Consider the following 21,990-nt stretch of genomic DNA (forward strand, 5'->3'; position numbering starts at 1 on the left):
CAACATCATATCAAATACTAATTTTTCCAATTTGAACTCGATCGTTATTTCCATGGCTCTTAAGTTTATTAAGTTGTTTTCCCTCATCTTCCTTGTTTTCCTATTTTCTTCCACTATTAGCCATGCCAAGAGAAATAACCCAAGTGACAAAACTCCATCACCTTTTGATTTCATCAAACAATTAAAAGGTTGTCACAAGGGTAACAACACAAAAGGCATCCACCTACTCAAAGCCTATCTCAAAGAATTCGGATATCTCGAATATCTCAATCAAACTCAAGCCGATGGTGATGATTTTGACGATATCCTAGAATCAGCCGTCAAAACCTACCAAGAAAATTACCATATCAAACCCACGGGAACCCTAGATGCTACAACAATATCAAAAATGACAACCCCGCGTTGCGGGGTGCCTGATATCGTCAACGGCACTAACTACATGCAACCTCGAAACAGAAACCATGAGTCTGGCTCGAGCGGCGTCCACGTGGTGTCCCACTACAGTTTCTTTGAAGGAGAGCCTAAATGGCCGCCTTCCAAAACCCATTTGACCTACAGGTTTTTGCCCAACTTTTTTTTTTTTTTTTAAATAATGGTTCCTCATTTCCTCTTATAATAACTCGAACCCCCAATTTAATAATTTAACGGTCGAAGAAAAATTGTCTTACCAACTAACTGCTCTTCACTGCATTGTCAGGTTCTTATCCAATTTTCCCACGGATGCCATCGCCCCCGTGGTACGTGCCTTTCAGAAGTGGGGTTCTTCCACACGCTTCTCCTTCGCACGTGTCCAAACCAATCAAAATGCGGATTTGGTTATAGGGTTCCACCGAGGCGACCATGGCGATGGATTCCCTTTTGATGGCCGTGGCGGAACCCTAGCTCATGCATTTGCACCAACTAATGGAAGGTTCCATTATGATGCCGACGAGCAGTGGTCCATTGGGCCGGTCACGGGTGCTTTCGACTTGGAAACCGTCGCTCTTCACGAAATCGGGCACCTTTTAGGGCTCGGGCATAGCTCAGTTGAGGCAGCGATCATGTATTCCGGGATCGGAGCCGGAGAGATAAAGAATTTGCATGCAGACGATATTCAAGGAATTAGGGCTTTATACAATCGCTAAAACCAAAACTAAACTATAAGGATTCATGTGTTGATTTTGTTATTGATTAATTAGCTACATAAGAAAATAAGTTTCCCGGTGTTGGGATCATGATACTGACAAATTAAGGTTTCACATTTATCAATTATTAGTAACACATTTACGATGTATTTATTTTTTTAATTAGTTGAGGTATGATTTTAGCAAGATCGTAAGAGTGCTTTATGATGTAAGAACTACAGTATAATTAAGATAAAAAATAAAATGGCATCAAAAAGAGCTCTAAATCTCTGCAGATTTACTTCATTGAGAGGAGAATTAAAATGTATGAATAACAGTATAAGCGAGAGAAATAAATGGGTAGGGCTATTCATTATTTTTAATTGAGTTGGGCTTATTTAACTAAATTATTGGGTTTGCCAACTAAATAAATATGGTCAAGAAATTGGGCTAAAGGTCTAAGCTGCCTAATTGACTAAATTAAATAAGCAATTAGGCTACTTGTTTAATATATTTGTTTGTCTAATTAATTCATTAATTAAGCTGAAAACTTAAACTTAATTTGATTAATAATTTAACTGCCTAATTAACTGATTTGGGCTTTGTTTTTGGGTTCGATTAATTTGTTTTGAAATAGATAATTAATTCAGACTTCTCCCTCCCATGCCCCCCTGCGTTCTCTCTCTCTTTCCCTCAGCCGAACGTTGACGACAAAGATCGCCAAATCGCGGCCGGCATTCTCTCAGCTTTCCGGCGACTGCACAGCCATAAGGCCACAGCCACCCTTCCGTTCTCTCTCGTCTTTTTCATTGCAATTTACTCTATCTTGCCACATTTGCGTTGGAGACGGAAATTAAGAATAAATGGTTAAGAGCACTCCCAGCAGAATTCCCAAAATTATGCTCCTATATTCCTTCTTAAAGTTTCCCTATTTAATTTTAGGATCTCGATTTTATAAATGCATACACCAGATCTCCTATTTTCTACATAAAAACAATAATTATGTGTGGGCCCTACTACTTATAAGCTTAAAATAAATTTAGGGTGAGTGTAAATTTAAGATTGAATTTAGATAGGTGTAAAATTTTTTGTGGGCCCCATCCAATTTAGGGGATCTACTGGATGCATTTTTTTATCTCATTTTCAATTGTTTTATGGACCACATACTTTATTTGGAAAATGTCATCATAAATGAGACAAACTAAAAAGAAAAGTGTGTCAAGATAAGTGAGACGGATGGAGTACTGTTTATAAAATCACAGGGGTTTCTACTTTTTTTAGATTGAAAATAGCTCTTGAGAATTTGGACTCTCTCATCAATTTTCTTTAATTACAATGCCAAAAAATTCTTCATTAATTGTGAAAAGGTATTGCACGTACGCTGAAATCAAGAAGGGTACGATTATAGCTTGTTTCACGGATAAGATATATAGTTGACATTCACATTTAGATCCGTGCATTGGTGCATTGTTTCTTCAACTTTTAATTGGCTAGATGCATCATTTTACTTGTAGCTTATTAATAGTCATTTATTAGTTAAGTTTAGATATTTAAAAGTTCTTGGAAAATAACGTTGAACAATTTTTCTATCTTTGCTTTTCTAGAAGTAGCACAATAGTATTCTTGAATGTGTACATTGGTACGTAGCTCTTGAAATCTGATTATGTGAGTAACTTCCCATCTAGAGATTTGTGGATTTCGATAATAAATTAGCTAGGATTCCCAGTTGGATTCAAAACAAATTTATAAGTTCTGTTTATTCAACTTTATTGCTTATTTTTCGACTTATTTGGTCAAGTAATTATTATCGTAATAAAAAGTAATTTTTGCTATGAAGTAAAGTAATGTTTTAAAATTATTATATTTGTTCATGATAATTGTTATTTTTATTCATGAGAACTTGTACTTTTAGTTATTTGGTCAAATAAATACGAGTTTAAAATTATTTAGGACCATTATCTTAGGGCTATTTGCAAAAGGGTAATTTTAAACACAGCCCCCGATTTTCTCACTATAGCCCCTTATTTAAAAAAATAATAAAATTAATTATGATTGTACTATTATACCCTTATAGCTTCTATTTTAAATCTGTAATAAATTATAAATTATAAAAATTAATTTGAAAGTACATCACGTATAATTTTTTTCACAGAAATCATATAGCCCCTATCCAAATCTAATACTAATAAATCATATAGTCCCCATCCTTATCTAATATTAAAAATACTGATAAATAACTGACAAACATGGTTTTCATACCTCAATTCCACATGTTTTGTTGTCATTTCCCTTCATGTTTTGCTTGTGAATGCTTGTTTGTGCCCGAATATTTAGTTTTATGAAGATTTGATATCTTGGTGTAGTTTTGGAGTAATTTCAGGAAAAATAAAGGATTAATTGGAGCATTTTGAAGATATGAGATTGAAGTACGTCTCGAGAGGAATCCGTGAGCGCAAACGGCGACCAAATCCGAGTCCGGACGAGGGAGAACGGAGCAAAACGAGCGGACTGTGCAAAACGCCCAGTACCCCGCGGTCACCACCCGCGGCCGCGGGGTGGGACCGCGGGTCAGCTGTTCCCAATTCCAGGGGTGTACCGCGGTCACCACCCGCGGCCGCGGGGCGGGACCGCGGGTTCCCTGAGTTTTGCCCACGTTTGAGCACCACGGGCGCGGGCCATGACCGCGGGAAAAGAGCGGAGTCGCGTTTTTCAGCCCTTAAACCCCTTTCTCCCCCTTTTCCTCACACTATTCATCATCGCCAACCTCATACTCACCCATTTCCATCTTCCCCAATTCATTCACACCAAACCCTAGCCTCCATTACCACATCTTTTACCAAGATTGAAGGCATTGAAGAGGAGAGAAGATTGAAGAAAGCTCATTAATAGGATTTGTCACTTCTTACTCTCTCTGTCATTTATGTATTTCTTTGATTTTGGTTTGTTGTTTGTGAACATGTTTGGATAAAATCCCCCATTGGTTTGGGGATTAGGCTCATGGATGATGTGATTGATTGATTATTATGCTTAATATATGTATTGATTATTTCCTTGTTATTATCTTTTCAAGCCCTAGCTTTAATTCTTGTATGGATTGTTGGCCACTTTCTATGCATTTCTAATTTGTGATTTGAATCGGGAGAGGATAATCATAATAGATTAGGAGCTTGAAACATATTGACTCAATAAACCGGGAGGTTGAGAGTTGGGTGAGAGTTTACCGATCATTTGTGCTCTTGGGAGTTATAGGTTAGAAGTTGACCGGGGACGGCAACTATGACCCGTAATCTACAGTTTTAGTCGTCCGGGAGGGGGCTAGAACTAGTGGGGAGATCACTCTAGATAAATAGGAATATCAAGACTAATATTGAGCTAATTGAAGTCCATTGCTAATCCATCGTTGCCTAATCCCTAAACCACCTTCATCACTAATTTAATCCACTTTATTTGATTGTTCTTATTTTGTCTTTGAATTTGTTAGTTAATCAAACCACTCACCTCCTTGTTTAGTCTAAATAGCTCTAGCATAATGACTTAAGGTAATCACTAGAATTTGACTACTAATCCTTGTGGAATACGACCTTGCTTCCCTATGTTGCAACTACACCGTATACTTGCGGCGTGGTGAAAATAATAGCGAACAATAACCCAATAACTCCAACTTTAATAAACGTGAATTCACAAATTCACACTCCTCGCCATCTGCTCCGATCAATTTGACCTTGTATGTGGCCATTGCACATGCCCTGAAATCACCCCTTGCTCTCAACACAAAGAATTTCACTTCTTAGTATGTGTTAAAGAACACTAGAAATAGAAATAAGGTGAGAAAAAATGAAAAAAAAAACTAAATTGGCAATCGAGTCGACCAAAGAAGATATTTTGTGGAGAGAGACAACAAAATATGAACAAACAGCTGCTCCTTTTCCTCATCATTCCTCAATCTCATTAATACGTTAAATAATTCACCAAAACACAAGCGGTTGTACATTAAGATAAGAGAAGAAACGAATTCGAAATGCAGAAATTAGAATTACACCCAAAACACACTGCCGGACGGCGTTGCAGCCGGACTCAGCGCTTCGGCGAGCGGCCCTCCTCCTGCCCATGAAACAGGGCTCAGCCATTTAGCCGCACCAAAATCATCATTAATTTGCTTCCTACCGCCATCGCCATTGATAGATCCAGGGATGGCGACACTGACGCATCTCTCTCTGATTCAACATTGTCCATCGACCAAGCATCGATGAATCCACCTGCTAGATCCATTTCCGGATAAGAGAATAAATTCAGCTCCTCCTGCGGTGGACCCGTCCATGGCTGCTTCTAGGCGAAGAGGCTATTGATTTCCTTGTAGTCTGTTTTTGGTAGGGGGGAGGGGTTGGGGTCTGTTCAACACGAGTTTTCTTGTTAGGTTCCACAGGCTTTCTTGTTAACTTCACCGATTTCAAGGCGGAATCAAATCGTTTTGTAGTCGGCGGTGGGGCTGGGGGCGGACCGGCTGCGACTGCTGGTGAAATCCTCGATGAAAAGTAAATACTATGTTCTTTGAGTTGGCTATGAAAAGTTGGGGCTATAAAAAGTTATTTAGGAGTTATAAAATATTTGAGATTGTATCCGTAATCTTTTTTTAAATTAATTTTTAAAAAATTATTAATTTATCGTAAATTTTAAATGAGGTTATAAGGGTATAATAGTAAAATTATAATTATTTTTATTACTTATTTAAATAAGGGGCTATAGTGAGAAAATTGGGGGCTATGTTTAAAATCACCCTTTGCAAAAATAAGCCACTATTTTTCGGACTTGCAAAAATAGGCCAATTATTTTAGCTTTTGGCATTTTTAGGCCAAATTTGAGCTCAATTCAGCATTTATGGGCCACTTTTTGGGGCCAAAATGTGGCCCAAAATAGCTTGATTGGGTACACATGTGGCCTAAAAATACCAAAAACTAAAATAATTGGCCTATTTTTGCAAGTCCGAAAAATAGTGGCCTATTTTTGCAAATAGCCCTAAGATAATGACCTTAAATAATTTTAAACTCAATAAATATTATCGTAATAAAAAGTAATTTTTTATATGAAGAAAAGTAACGTTTCAAAATTATTACATATGTTCACGATAATTGTTATTTTTATTCATGAGAATTTGTACTTTTAGTTATTTTGTCAAGTAATTATGTAAGAAGTAATTATTGATATGAAGAAAAATAATGTTATTTTTACTCGCGAGAACTTGTATTTTTATCTATTTGGTATAGTATTCATTATCGTAAGAAAAAATAACTATTGATATGAAGAAAGGTAATGTTTCAAAAGCATTACATTTGTTCATATCGATTATTACTTTTCATAATACCAATAATTACTTCGAAATAGTGCAGAAATAAATAAAATGCATAAAAAATAGAATAAAAAAACGTTAAAACAAAAAAAATTATTTTATCCGTTTCAATTAAATAGGCCATATTTTCTTATTTGGAAGTTCCAATTCAATCACTTCCTAAAATGGAAAGTCAATACATAACAAATATTCTCATATAACTCATTATTTAACAATGTATCCATATTCCAAGGCAAAGTTATTTGTAAATAAAATTAAAACTTTTAACTCTGAAAACCTTGTATAATAATTTTCAATATAAAAGTACTTCATCAAATGGTATTTTAATAACTTTAATTTGCCTAATCTTCATGAGAAATAGTCTTCGTTTGTTTTTGTTTCTCGCGATCCGATACTTCCACATAATTGCCTTAAAAATCATGAATACATAGAATTTACAATTACATGCATGCAATTATGTAATTTAATTAGAGAAATTTCTTAGTTAATTAACGGTAGAAATTAAATAAAAATAGTGTTCTTTGTAAACCCAACACGATATCATCATTTTTAAAAGAATCAACCTTTAAAAGAATCAACCTTAATTTATTTTATAGCTGGTCTTTAATTATGTTTAATATTTTCCACAACCAATTCCAAGTCAAATTCATTCAATTAATTAACTAAAGAAAAAAGCAACCCACAAAATTCTTTTTCATTTTTTTCTGCCAAACATAAAGTTTATAAATACCTGTAATATATCGCATTAACATGCATCTCAAAACAAATTAAATATTCTTAAGAGTTTTTTCATGGCTTTTAAGTTTTTTCAGCTCATCACCTTCATCTTCCTCATTTTCATACTGCTTGCTCCTAGTGGCCATGCCAAGAGGAGCACCCCAAGTGGCCAAGAGTCATCACCTTTTGATTTCATCAAGAAATTAAAAGATTGTCACATGGGAAATAATACTAAAGAGATCCACGAGCTCAAAGCCTACCTCGAAAAATTCGGTTATCTCAAATATCCAAACAAAACACAAGCCACTGATGATGATTTCGATGATATCCTCGAATCAGCCATCAAAACCTACCAAAAAAACTATCACATCACACCCTCAGGGGTCGTTGATGATGAGACGATATCAATAATGACAACCCCACGATGTGGGGTGCCTGATATCGTCAACGGCACTAACTACATGCAACCTCGAGACAGAATCCACGAGTCGTCTAGCTCGAGTGGCATCCAAATCGTGTCCCACTTCACTTTTTTTCCTGGAAACCCTAGATGGCCATCTTCCAAAACCCTACTGACCTATGGGTTCTTGCCCAATTTCCCCGCCAACGCCGTGGACCCCGTGGCACGTGCCTTTCAAAAGTGGCAATCTTCCACACACTTCACCTTCGCACGTGCCCAAACCAACCAAAATGCGGATTTGGTCATAGGGTTCCTCCGCGGGGACCATGGCGACGGATCCCCTTTTGACGGCCGCGGCGGAATCCTAGCTCATGCATTTGCACCAACTAATGGAAGGTTCCATTACGACGCCGACGAGCAGTGGTCCGTCGGGCCGGTCGCGGGTGCTTTCGACTTGGAAACCGTCGCGCTTCACGAAATCGGGCACCTTTTAGGGCTCGGACATAGCTCGGTTGACGCGGCAATCATGTTTCCTAATATCGGAGCCGGGCAGACTAAAAATTTGAACGCAGATGATATTCAAGGAATAAGGTCTTTATACAATCGCTAAAATATATACTATTAGATATAAAGGTGTGTTTTTATTTGCATGTCAAAATAATTTCCCCTATGTTGGGATTTCGTAATAGTATCTAAGGTTCATCGTTGGCTTTTATGTTGTCGTAATTATAACGTATATGGATTTGGACATATAGTCCACCATAATATATATATATATATATATATATATATATATATATATGAAATAAAGTCCTTTTCATTAAACTAGCGCAGATGACGTGCATTCGTAAGTAAAAGAAATTTTTTAATCAATAATTTTTTATGAGTGTAAATTTATATTAATTTCATTTTACAGAACTCATAATTTTTTTTAAAAAAAAATCATTTAAATTTAGTATGAAAAATTAGTTTTAATTAACTAAACATCACCTAATTTTATGTTCTAAGTTTCATCTTTACACAATTAATTATTCCAAAGATTATAGCAAAATTTAACTTTCATAATGGATACTACTAAATAACTATTAAAATTATAAAAGATGAACAATAATATATTAATTTTAGATTTATTATATGTATAATATAACAAATTACACAATTGACCTTAAATTAAGTATATATGAGGGATATAATAGGCAAACCATTTGTAAAATAAGGCTATTTTATAATAGGTATATATAGATTTTTGCATGCTCTTCTGATTGTTGCTCATGTGTAATGTAATTGATCATATATAATTAAGAACTATGAAATTAAAATTAACTCCAAAATTTTCACTTCGGCTGTTGAAAATATATGTCCAATAATGTAATCAGTTTTTGTTAGAAGATCTTGATAGTTCTTACTGCAACCCGAATTGAAAAGTAGATAGAACGCACGATATAAAGTTTACTCAAAATCGAATGGATTAGTCCAATTGAGTGTTTGGTTGGTTGATGTGATATATAAGATTAATAGGATTGGAAAGTGATTAAATAATTCATTCAATTACTCAATTAGATGATTAAAGTGTGAGTTGAGTTATCCATCATGTGCCGAATTATACAAACCAAAACTTGATTAAGTTAAATTATTTTATCAATCATGTATTATCATTCAAAACAAACCCCTCATTTTTTGGATAATTAATCATGTGCAATTTCTATAATAGTTTCTTTGGGACATCCAAATAGTAACTTTCTTTGTAATTAGAGAGGTCTAAGGTTTCAAATCTCATGGCTCTGATTTCATAATAATAATAATAATAATAATAATAATAATAATAATAATAAGGAGTAATTGCCTGTAAATCCATAACGTTTACTCGGAATTGGTTTTTGCTCCTATTTTAAAAAATCTGCCTCTAAATACATTACCTTTCATTTTTGTTTCGTTTTTGTCCGGTGATCGGTTTTTTTTAACGCCGGCGTCGGAAATGACACAGTGGCAACCAGAATTGATGTGGTGGCTGTCGAAAATTGACACTTAAGTATATTTATGACATGTGGAATAAAATAAAATAAAAAAACAAAAAAAAAACAATATCCCCCTACGCCATTGTCTTTTTCCCCCCGCTCGCCGCCACCACATGCCGACACCGTCCCCTGCCTTCACCACCGCCGGCGAGCTCCGTTGGCAAAGGGTATTTTGGAGTAGATCCAAAATCAGGCGATTTCACTTACGAAATATGGCGAGGTCCGAAATATGGCGAGCTTCAAAATCTGGCGAGATACGATGCCGGAGGAGGAGGAGAAAAAAATCAATGGAGGGGGGGGGGGCGCCGTCGACGGCGGCAGAGGGTGGCGGCGGCGGGTGGAGGGAGGGGAGATTAGTGTTTGGGAGTGGGGGAGATTGGGGAAGATGACGATGTGGGTTTTTATTTATTTTATTTATTATTTTTTTTCCACATGTCAATAATATGTCTAGGTGTCAATTTTTGGCTGCCACCGTGTCATATATGGCTCCGTAAGAAAAAATTGGTCACCAGACAAAAACGAGACAAAAATGAAAGGTTATGTATTTAGAGGCAGATTTTTTAAAATAGGAGCAAAAACCAATTCCGGTAAACGTTATGGATTTACAGGCTATTACTCCTAATAATAATAATAATAATAACAATAATAATAATAATAATAATAATAATAATAATAATAATAATAATAATAATAATAATAATATATTGTAATAATTATGATACTGCAATTTTGACTATATATATGTAATTACTTCCAAGTTCGACCTATGAATATATATACACAGAATTGAATGAAATTAAATTTGATTGTGATGGCTTATAAAATCATTCCCATCCACTGTGGGCAAGTATAATGTGCCCATTATTGATGTAGCGATTTAAAATATTTGAGTAAAATATGGTAACTTTCTTTCTTATGTAGCATTGCAACATCAATCGTGAGCACATTATGCTTGCCCATAGTGGGTAGGTGATCACAGTTCTATAATTTGTTATATAGACCAGACCTTGTCGCCAAGGTCCGTCGCCAAGGTCCAATCATTAATTATTAAAATAAGTCAAGTCATTCAACTCTTAATAATGAAGTAGACTAAGCTTAGGTTAGACTATTGAGATCATGAAAGACTTTTTCTTCATTTTTTCCACTCAAATTATGTCTATAAATAGATATCGATCCTAGTATTAGTAAATCACAACGTCATACTCCCTCCATCCCAATTTTTTTTTGCCCCAATTTCCTCTTTTAGGTGTCCTCCAAAAACTTACCTCAATCTCCTTATTCTTATTTATTCTTATTTTATCATGTATTTTGCCTTGAAAGACATGTGTCACGTGTCACGTTCCTATCCCATCCCACTCACATATATCAATATATGTATCTCCATATAAATAAATAAACAAATTCGGCCTAATACAAAATTAAGGCCCAACTCCATCATTTATCTTTTAAATTCCGCCTAACTACAAAAATACATCATATTCAACTCAAATTGTTTGAGACCCAACCCACTTGAAGATTTACATTAAAAAATTAATACATCCAATTCCATCATCCGATGATATATTTATTATTTTATTAATGTCCGATTGTGATTGAATCCGAATATGGTCTCACACAAAACTCTTCAAATCAACAAGTTTCTTTTTTTTGAGACGGAACGGGAAGAATTTTATTACGAAGAATCAGAAATAACAATATTTAGAAGCCAATTACGAAAATCGGCCTTCCAAATCATAACATCAGAAAAAGAAAAGGAATGCCAAGCAAGCTCATGAGCTGCTCGGTTAAACTACAATTATTCCATGTTGGCGGAATCATGTGTTTCGTCTTCGTCAAATACTAAGCTCAAATATATCCAAATATGTTCCTTGCTTTCAATTGAAAAATATTATTCCCGCTGCCGGCTTATATTACTCTTTAACTTATTATACACAAATAAAATTTATCAGAAGTAGCCAATGGCTTAATTCAATCTGAAATTATCTCCATAACATTCCTTCTGTGAGAGCTATGATTTATCATCTGTTTCTATCTCAATTTGCTTATTATAATTATTCCTTCTTAATTCTCCGTTTCTTTGTTAGGCGATTTCTGGATTTCTGGGCTAGTTGGATTTGTGGTGCTGTAGTCGTTTTTTGTTCGTTTGAAGCTTCATTTTGGAGGGAAAATTGCTGCTCGTATTCTGAGCTGATAATTAGGGTATGGCGGCTTATGGTGCAGCGACTTCTCTCAAGAATACGATTCAGCGTATTCTACAATCCTCTCGCATTTCTCTCGTTTCCCACTCTCCACTAATCTTACTACCTGCCTACCTCGAGATGAATCACTTGCAGAGAATTCTGCTATTATTGGACGAGACCAGCTGCAGCAAGATCAGGACGAAGGTGAATGCTTTGGATGAACTCATAAAAGAGGCAGTCTGGGAATTCGAAGATTTACTCGAATCCCATGTCTTACATCAGATTCTTCCACAACTCGAAAGCGAGAGAGACAACTTGTCATTCTCTGTAGATCTGCAGAGTCTGCAACACCGTGTTGATTGCTTTGTCCAGATGGTGAAGATGATGGAGGAGGAATACTTCATTGAAATGGGGAATATGGCTGAAGAAGAAGGCGAGCCTATTTCCTCAAGAATCGATTTTGGTGGAATCAAGTCCAAGATGGTTGGATTATCTCATGAATTTCAAGAAGCCACAGATGTTCTTCTTGAAGGTAAAGATTATTCTATTATTGGGATGGCGGGCATTGGAAAGACGACTCTTGCTAAACATATTTTTGAAGATCCATCAATTCGGGGCCAGTTTGAGTTTCGAGCATGGGTCAGAGTGGGCAGAAAATGCGAACCCAATGAATTGTTACGATGCATTCTAGCTCAAGTGGATCCCAACGCTTACCAAATGCTTACCCAAGGAGATGATGATGATGAGGAGGAATTAGATGGACTATTGAAAGAAAAATTGAAGCATAAGAAATGTCTCATCGTGTTGGATGATGTTTGGGAGGGACAAGCAACAGATCGCTTGCCAAGCTGCTTACGAGAAAAGCAAATTGGTGGAAGTGTTCAATTCTTACTTACAAGTAGGAAACAAATAGTATTCGAGGAGGGTGGATTCCGAAGAATGCGCTTGTTGAATGCACAAGAAAGTAAGGAATTACTTGGTGAGAAGGTGTTTGGTGAAGAGGGTTTCCCTATTCAACTTGAGGAATTGGGAGAGAAGATTGCGCGGAAATGTGAAGGTCTTCCTCTTATGATAGTCATGGTTGCAGAGCTTCTATCAAAAGCCAACAAGACCCCAAAATTCTGGATTGAGGTACTCGTCAAACAATATAGTTCAGTCTTTGTGGATGCATATAATCAAATATCAGAGGTATTTCTCCCAAGCTATGACTATTTACCGCAACATTTAAAAATGTTTTTCCTCTATATGGGAGCTTTCTTTCCATATTGTGATATCAGTCCAATCCTGCTCAATAGTTTGTTGAGCGCTGAGGGGTTTCTTGAACAGATTGGTGATGAAAGTTTTGAAGATTTTTTCAAGGCATGCTTACAAAAGCTTTGTTGGTGGTATCATCTTGTTCTCGACACATCAAATTTTTGGTTTTCAGTGAGAAAGTATCGCGTGCATTCTTGTTGGCAGTACGTGTGTAGGGAAGAAGGTAGTAGGATCAAGTTTCTGCATGTCTTACAAAGTTACGATGATGTTATAAATTACCAACGTCGGTTGTGTGCCCATCGAACCAGTTTATTTTGCTTCAAACAAGTGTATGATTCCATAAAACGTGATTGTGAATCCACTGCCCGTTCTCTCCTTTGTTATGGTCCTTTTCACCCATATCCAATCCCAATACACGCCATGGGTTTATGGTTGCTTAGGGTACTACATGCTCAAAATGTCCGATTTTACCATATCCCGATTGAAATTTTGAAATTAGTTTGTCTGCGGTACCTTTCCCTAACTTGTACTGGGGATCTCCATCCTTCCATATCCAACCTTTTTCACCTTCAATTCTTGATTATTGATAGACATGTGAGCATCAAGAAGCGGGGAGTTGTGTCATATATGCCTGTGCAAATCTGGGACATGCAAGAACTAGAGCATATTCAGATTTGGGGAAGGGACCTACCAACCCCTAATACTGATGATGCTGCCTTGAACAAACTCATTGCACTTGTTGGTGTGAGTGCAAGCAGTTGTACAAGGGAAGTTCTCAAAAGAATTCCTAATTTAACACATTTAAGAATTGATGTGGAGTTGAAGCCTTATGATGATGATGACGAAACCAACCTATTGAGTCGCTTGAGTTATATATCACAACTTAAGAATTTGGTCAGGCTTGCATATATCATTAGGAATCCCGAGATAAAGTATGAGTTTAATACTATTCCTCTTTCAATGTTTCCATCAAGTCTCAAATTTTTACAGTTGAGTGGGTTGGGGTATCCTTGGAAGTACATGAATGACATTGGTTTGCTGTTGCCAAATCTCGAGGCTCTCATATTAGAATGCTATGCCTTTCGAGGCCCAAAGTGGGAAATAAAACCAAGAAGTTTTTTGAAACTTATTCAACTTCATATTGAGGACACCGATTTGGTGCAATGGAGACCTCAACGTGGAAGCTTTCCCGAGCTTAAAGTTCTAATAATGAGGCATTGCTACAAATTACAACAACTCGATTGGCCGTATGATCATTCTCACATCAAACGTATTGGATTAGTTGACTGCAATCCTTTAGCTGTCGCTTGTGCCAATCAATTAAAAGATAAGTTTTCCTTTGAACTTATGGTGGATTCATCTTTTTGAGCTCAAGCCACGGTGCAACTTGCCTTCCAGGTTTGTAATATATATCATGTCTTAATGTTTTTGCCTGCAAACCCTTCTTCTTTTCACAACAAACCAAATAGTTCATGTTACAATAGGCTTGATTTAAAATTTGATGTATTTTTGTTGTATTTAAATATTAAAATATAATATATCATCTGTTATAGTCACAGTTCTATCAATTTTCAGGCAAATGAGAGAGCTGAAGGGGTCAGACATCCGTGTTATCCCATAATTTTAATTGTTGTATTACTATGAATGTAAGGATTATGGATTTTGTTGATGCTTATGAAACCTGAGTGTTGAACTGTGTTTGTAACCAAAAAGCATATTTCATTTCTCCTCATAAACTACAATTATTCCATGTTAGAATGTGTTTGGCCTTTGTCAAATACTAGTATGTTCAAATCCCCCTAAAAAAAAAATACTATGTTCAAATATATCCAAATATGTTCCTTTCTTTCTATTGAAAAACATTATTCCTGCTGCCGGCTTATATTACTCTTTAACTTATTATATACAAATAAAATTCAGCATAAGTAGCCAATGACTTACTCCCCCGTCCCACTCTAATAGGCTCATTTCTTTTGGCATGGAGATTAAGAAACTTGAGGAAAGTGGTTGGTCGACACCAATTAAGTACTGTACATTTTTTTTTATTCAAAATGGAAAACGAGCCTATTCTAATGGGACGTCCAGAAAAAGAAAACGAGCCTATTAGAGTGGGACGGAGGGAGTAATTCAATCTGAAATTGTCTCGATAATATTGCACATGTATGTGAAAGGTTGTGATTTGTGAATTTTGGGATAAGGTTAAGCTTATCCGCAGCGCCACTGTTCCTTGGCAAAATCTCCTCCATGCAAATATTGAAATACAAGATTTCCATTTCCTTCCTCCGATCCTCTATCTTATTCCGGCGACGTCGATCTCATTAACCCAGCTGCTGCTGCCGCCGACTCGCGCCAATCTCCTGTATGAGAGGAGGTACAGCAAAGAGCTAAGATTTATCATCTCTTTCTATGTATCTCAATTTGCTTATTATAATTATTCCTTCTTCTCCGTTTCTTTGTTAGGCGATTTCTGGATTTCTGGGCTAGTTGGGTTTGTCGTGCTGTAGTCGTTTTTTGTTCGTTTTAAGCTTCATTTTGGAGGGAAAATTGCAGCTCGTATTCTGAGCTGATAATTAGGGTATGGCGGCTTATGGTGCAGCGGCTTCTCTCAAGAATACGATTCTGCGTATTCTACAATCGTCTCGCATTTCTCACGTTTCCCACTCTACACAAATCTTGCAACCTGCCTACGACGAGATGGATCGATTGCAGAGAGTTCTGCTAAAACTGGACGACACCAGCTGCAGCAAGATCAGGGCGAAGGTGAATGCTGTGGATGAACGAATCAAAGAGGTAGTTTGGGAATTTGAAGATTTACTTGAATCCCATGTCTTACATCAGATTCTTCCACAGCTCGAAAGCGAGAGAGACAGCTTGTCATTCTCTGTAGATCTTCAGAGTCTGCAACACCGTGTTGATTGCTTCGTCGAGATGGTGACGATGATGGAGGAAGAGTACATCATTGAAATGGAGAATATGCCTGAAGAAGAAGGCCTGCCTATTTCCTCAAGAATTGATTTTGGTGGAATGATCAAATCAAAGATGGTTGGATCTTCTGATCATTTTGAAAAAGTGAGAAAGTATCTTCTTCAAGAAACTAACAATGAGCCATATTCGATTATTGGGATGGCGGGCGTTGGAAAGACAACTCTTGCTAAGCATATTTTTAAAGATCCATCAATTCAGAGCCATTTTGAGTTTCGAGCATGGGTCAATGTGGGCAGAAAATGTGAATTGTATGAGCTATTACGATGCGTTCTAGCTCAAGTGGATCCCAACACTTACCAAAAGCTTACCCAAAGAGATGATGATGAGGCAGAATTTGTTGGAATCTTGAAAGAAAGTTTGAAGGACAAGAAATGTCTCATTGTGTTGGATGATGTTTGGGAGAAACAAGGAGCAAATCTCTTTCAAAATTGCTTGCGAGAAGAGAATATTGTTGGAAGGATTCAATTCTTACTTACAAGTAGACAAAAAATGGCATTCATGCACGATAGGTACGAAAGAGTAGGCTTGTTGAATGAAGAAGAAAGTACGAAACTACTTGGTGAGAAGGTGTTTGGTGAAGAGGGTTTCCCTCCACAGCTTAAGGAACTGGGAGAGAAGATTGCCAAGAAATGTGAAGGTCTTCCTCTGATGATAGTCACGGTTGCAGAGCTCCTATCAAAAGCTGACAAGACTTCAAAATATTGGACTGAGGTACTCAAGAAACGTAGTCCAATCTTTGTGGATGCTTATAATCAAATATCTGAGGTACTTTTTCCAAGTTATGACTACTTACCCCAATATTTAAAAATGTTTTTTCTCTATATGGGAGCTTCCCGTTCATATAGAAATTTTGATGTAAGCACGCTCAACATTCTGTTGAGTGCTGAGGGGTTTTTTCAACCGATTGGAGAAGGAAATTTTAGAACATGCTTCGAAAATCTTTCTGTGTCGTATCATCTTGTTCTTACCACAAATGAATATTGGTTTTGGGATAGAAAGTATCGTGTGCATTCTTGTTGGCAGCATGTGTGTAAGGAAGAAGCTAGTAGGATCAAGTTTCTGCATGTCTTACAAAGTTGTGATGATGTCATAAAAGACCAGCGCCGCTTGTGTGTTCATTGGAACAGTCTATTTTGCTTCAAACAAGTTTGTGATTCGATAAAAAGTGATTGTGCATCCACCGCACGTTCTCTTCTTTGTTTTGGTCCTTATCACCCATATCCAATCCCAATACATGCCATGGGTTTCAAGTTGCTCAGGGTACTAGATGCTGGTTATGTCCGATTTTACCATATCCCAATTGAAATTTTGAAGCTAGTTTGTCTGCAACACCTTGACCTAATTTACAACGGGGAGCTCCCTCCTTCCATATCCAACCTTTTTCAGCTTCAATTCTTGGTTATTTCAATATACATGTTCATTAAAAAGCGTGGAGTTCAGTCATATGTGCCTGTGGAAATTTGGGACATGCAAGAACTAGAACATCTTGAGATATGGGGAAGGGACCTACCAACCCCTAATACTGATGATGCTACCCTGAACAAACTCACTGGACTTGTTGGTGTGAGTGCAAACAGTTGTACAAGAGAAGTTCTCAAAAGAATTCCTAATTTAACGCTTTTAAGAATTCAAGTGGAGTCGAAGCCTTATGATGATGATGATGAAAGAAACCCATTGAGTTGCTTGAGTTATATCTCACAACTCCAGAATTTGGACACACTTGTATATAAGATCATGAATCCTGTGATAAAGTATGAGCGTAATACGATTCCTCTTTCAATGTTCCCATCAAGTCTCTCCAGGTTATTTTTGAGTGGGTTGGGGTATCCTTGGAAGTACATGAATGAGATTGGTTCTCTGCTCCCAAATCTCAAAAGTCTCATATTAGAATGCTATGCCTTCCGAGGTCCAGAGTGGGAAATAGAATCAGGGGGTTTCTTGAAACTTGAAGAACTTGAAATCGAAGACACAGATTTGGTGCAATGGAGACCTCAACGTGGAAGCTTTCCGAAACTTTGTTGCCTAAACATGAGTCATTGCTACAAATTACAACAACTCGATTGGCCGTATGATCATTCTTGGATCGAACGTATTGAATTAATTGACTGCAATCCTTTAGTTGTTGCTTGTGCCAGTCAATTAAAAGATAAGTTTTCATTTGAACTTACCGTCGAATCCTCTTCATGAGCTCAAGCGACTCTGCAACTTGCGTAAGAGGTTAGTCTTCCTACTTTGCAATATCACGTCTTAATGTTTCTACGAACAAACCAAATCAATTCATGTCACAATATGATTGAATTAAATTTTGATGTGTTTTTGTTATATTTAAATTTAGAATTATATATCTTCTGTTATAGTCACACTTCTAAACCAGGGGGCTTAGCCCACTGGCCACCGGGTCCTCACTTAAGTGAAGTGACCCGGGTTCGATCCCTCTTGGGAACGAATTGGTGATTGGAGATATAAGGTGGAGTTTGGTGAATGGAGAGATAAGGTGGTTCTTGGAGTGGATGGGGAACTAACTACTAACATCTAACATGACTTTGACCGATCAAAAAAAAAAAAAAAAAAAAAAAAAAAAAAAAAGTCACACTTCTATCATTTTTCAGGCAAATGAGAGAGCTAAAGGGGTCAGACACCGTGTAACCAAAACTGTTGTAAGTTGGATTTGTGTGAAAACGTTAGTCGATCTCTTATTTAAGGATTTGTAATTTTTATGTGTTTAACAGGATTTTGGCTTTGTTGTGATATTATGTGTTATCAGTTTATGCTTTTTTTTAATAACTTAACTTTTCTCTCTCTTGAAACGCTTACCCTTTAATCCCTACAAGAAAACTCAAAACTAAGGACGAAATTAACGACGGTTAGCGACGGATTTTCCGTCGTTAAACATGCTTGTCATAGTTATTTATTTCTTTGACGAAAAATACTGAAAAGCAGATATTTCCATTTTTTTTTTCATTCTTTTCACACGAATATTTCTAATCTAAATATTTTTTTTTGGACAATATGAAAAAATAATTCATGCAGGCATGTTCTTTTTCCTTGTTTTCACTACTCCAATTCATAATAATAATATTATAAAATTTTATATGAACACGTGACCATTCAACGCTGTAGGAGACTTTATGTTATCATCACTAATCAATACAATTTAAAAATAATATAGCGGCGGAGTTTATGGCGTTGATGCTGGTTTCATTAATCAATGCATGTGTAGAGCTGACTTTGTTAACCAATCTCAGTTTATCAATTGCACCTTCAAAATCCTTATCCTTCCACCACCTACCCCCGTTGCCATTTCCTCCCGTTTCAGACCTTCCACCACCACAAAGTTATGGCGGCTTTTGGTGCAGCCACTTCTCTCAAGAATACGATTCAGCGTATTCTACAATCGTCTCGCATTTCTCTCGTTTCCCACTCTCCACAAATCTTACTACCCGCCTACGACAAGATGGATCACTTGCAGAACGTTCTGCTAAAATTGGACGACACCAGCTGCAGCAAGATCAGGACGAAGGTGAATGCTGTGGATGAACTTATAAAAGAGGTAGTTTGGGAATTTGAAGATTTACTCGAATCTCATGTCTTACCTCAGATTCTTCCACAGCTCGAAAGCGAGAGAGACAATTTGTCATTCTCGGTAGATCTCCAGAGTCTGCAACACCATGTTGATTGCTTCGTCGAGAAGATGAAGATGATGGAGGAGGACTACACTAATGAAATGGAGAATATGGGTGAAGAAGAAGGCGAGCCTATTTCCTCAAGAATCGATTTTGGTGGAATCAAGCCAAAGATGATTGGATTATCTTATGAATTTCAAAAGGGCAGAGATAATCTTCTTGAAGATAAAAACTATTCGATTTTTGGGATGGCGGGAGTTGGAAAGACAACTCTTGCTAAGCATATTTTTGAAGATCCATCAATTCGGAGCCATTTTGAGTTTCAAGCATGGGTCAGAGTGGGCAGAAAATGTGAATCCAATGAACTATTACAATGCGTTCTAGCTCAAGTGGATCCCAACGCTTACGAACTGCTTAGCCAAGGAGATGACGAGGAGGAGGAATTAGTTGGACTATTGAAAGAAAAATTGAAGGATAAGAAATGTCTCATCGTGTTGGATGATGTTTGGGAGATGAAAGCAGCAAATTGCTTGACAAATTGGTTGCGAGAAGAGAATATTGGTGGAAGGATTCAAGTCTTACTTACAAGTAGAAGAAATATAGCATTCGAGATGGGTGGGTGCGAAAGAGTGCGCTTGTTGAATGCAGAAGAAAGTAAGGAATTACTTGGTGAGAAGGTGTTTGGTGAAGAGGGTTTCCCTCCTCAACTTGAGAAACTAGGAGAGAAGATTGCGTGGAAATGTGAAGGTCTTCCTCTTATGATAGTCACGGTTGCAGAGCTCCTATCAAAAACCGACAAGACCCCAGAATACTGGACTGAGATACTCATCAAACAACGTAGTTCAGTCTTCGTGGCTGCATATAATAAAATATCAGAGGTACTTTTCCCAAGCTATAACTATTTACCCCAATATTTAAAAATGTTTTTTCTCTATATGGGAGCTTTCCGTCCATATCATGATATAAATTTAGGTATGCTCCTAAATCTGTTGACTGTTGAGGGGTTTCTTCCACCTATTGGAGAAGAAATTGTTCAAGATTTTTGCTTTAAGTGCTTGAGAGAGCTTTCTGAATGGCATCATGTTGTTGTCGACACAACAAATTCTTTGTTTTCGTTGACAACGTATCGTGTGCATTCTAGCTGGCAGTACTTGTGTGAGGAAGAAGCTAGTAGGATCAAGTTTCTGCATGTTTTACAAAGTTGTGATGATGTTATAAAAGACCAACGCCGCTTGTTTGCCCATTGCAACACTTTATTTTGCTTCAAACAAGTGTATGATTCAATAGAAAGTGATTGTGCATCTACTGCTCGTTCTCTCCTTTGTGTTGGTCCTTATCACCCATATCCAGTCCCAATACAGGCCATGCGTTTCAAGTTGCTCAGGGTACTTGATGCTCTGGCGGTCCGATTTTACCATATCCCAATTGAAATTTTGAAACTAGTTTGCCTGCGGTACCTTTCCCTAACTTGCAATGGGGACCTCCCTCCTTCCATATCCAATCTTTTTCAACTTCAATTCTTGATTATTGATAGACATATGACTATTAAAAAGCGTGGAGTTCAGTCATATATGCCTGCGCAAATTTGGGACATGCAAGAACTAGAGTATATTCAGGTTAGGGGAAGTGACCTACCGACCCCTAATACCGATGATGCTACCTTGAACAAACTCACCTCACTTGTTGGTGTGGGTGCAAACAGTTGTACAAGGGAAGCTCTCAAAAGAATTCCTAATTTAGAGCATTTAGGAATTGAAGTGGAGTTGAAGCCTTATGCTGCTGATGATGAAATCAACCCATTGAGTTGCTTGAGTTATATATCACAACTCCAAAATTTGGTCGCACTTAGATATAGCATAAAGAATCCCGAGATAAAGCATGAGTTTAAGACTATTCCTCTTTCAATGTTCCCATCGAGTCTCACAATGTTATTTTTGAATGGGTTGGGGTATCCTTGGAAGTACATGAATGACATTGGTTCGCTACTCCCAAATCTCGAGACTCTCATATTAGAATGCTATGCCTTTCGAGGCTCAGAGTGGGAAATAAAACCGGGGGGTTTTTTGAAACTTACTGAACTTCAAATTGAAGACACTGATTTGGTGCGATGGAGACCTCAACGTGGAAGCTTGCCGAAGCTTCGTAGACTAAGCATGAAGCACTGCTACCAATTACAACAACTCGATTGGTCGTATGATCACTCTTGGATCACGACCATTGAATTAGTAGACTGCAATCCTTCAGCTCTCGCTTGTGCTATTCAATTAAAAGACAAGTTTTCCTTTGAACTTTTGGTATTTTCTTCTTTTTGATGAGCTTTGCTACACTTTGCAACTTGCGTTGATGTAAGTTGTAACCAGAGTCGATGT

At 37.2% G+C, this 21,990-nt stretch overlaps 5 protein-coding genes across 5 annotated transcripts; all 5 read left to right on the top strand.

Moving 5' to 3' along the window:
* On the top strand, positions 1 to 1,244 carry LOC131026538 (metalloendoproteinase 3-MMP-like). Its single transcript, XM_057956425.1, has 2 exons — positions 1 to 558; positions 698 to 1,244. Exons 1-2 carry the CDS (start codon positions 53 to 55, stop codon positions 1,122 to 1,124), a joined length of 933 nt encoding a protein of 310 aa, XP_057812408.1. The 5' UTR covers positions 1 to 52; the 3' UTR covers positions 1,125 to 1,244.
* Positions 1,245 to 7,214: 5,970 nt separating this feature from the next.
* Positions 7,215 to 8,332, top strand: LOC131026539 (metalloendoproteinase 3-MMP-like). The gene has a single exon (XM_057956426.1). It carries the CDS (start codon positions 7,239 to 7,241, stop codon positions 8,172 to 8,174), a length of 936 nt encoding a protein of 311 aa, XP_057812409.1. The 5' UTR covers positions 7,215 to 7,238; the 3' UTR covers positions 8,175 to 8,332.
* Positions 8,333 to 11,780: 3,448 nt separating this feature from the next.
* Positions 11,781 to 13,054, top strand: LOC131024718 (disease resistance protein RPP13-like). The gene is made up of 2 exons (XM_057954256.1): positions 11,781 to 12,947; positions 13,037 to 13,054. The coding sequence occupies exons 1-2, from the start codon at positions 11,781 to 11,783 to the stop codon at positions 13,052 to 13,054; spliced, it is 1,185 nt and encodes a 394-aa protein (XP_057810239.1).
* Positions 13,055 to 15,187: 2,133 nt separating this feature from the next.
* On the top strand, positions 15,188 to 18,775 carry LOC131026541 (putative late blight resistance protein homolog R1A-10). Its single transcript, XM_057956427.1, has 3 exons — positions 15,188 to 15,384; positions 15,474 to 18,215; positions 18,608 to 18,775. Exon 2 carries the CDS (start codon positions 15,591 to 15,593, stop codon positions 18,183 to 18,185), a length of 2,595 nt encoding a protein of 864 aa, XP_057812410.1. The 5' UTR covers positions 15,188 to 15,384; positions 15,474 to 15,590; the 3' UTR covers positions 18,186 to 18,215; positions 18,608 to 18,775.
* A 560-nt stretch (positions 18,776 to 19,335) lies between these two features.
* Positions 19,336 to 21,933, top strand: LOC131024719 (putative late blight resistance protein homolog R1A-10). The gene has a single exon (XM_057954257.1). It carries the CDS (start codon positions 19,336 to 19,338, stop codon positions 21,931 to 21,933), a length of 2,598 nt encoding a protein of 865 aa, XP_057810240.1.
* The last annotated feature ends 57 nt before the right edge of the window (positions 21,934 to 21,990 follow it).

Source organism: Salvia miltiorrhiza, chromosome 5 (genome assembly GCF_028751815.1).
Source record: "Salvia miltiorrhiza cultivar Shanhuang (shh) chromosome 5, IMPLAD_Smil_shh, whole genome shotgun sequence".
In the NCBI taxonomy this organism is placed as follows: domain Eukaryota; kingdom Viridiplantae; phylum Streptophyta; class Magnoliopsida; order Lamiales; family Lamiaceae; genus Salvia; species Salvia miltiorrhiza.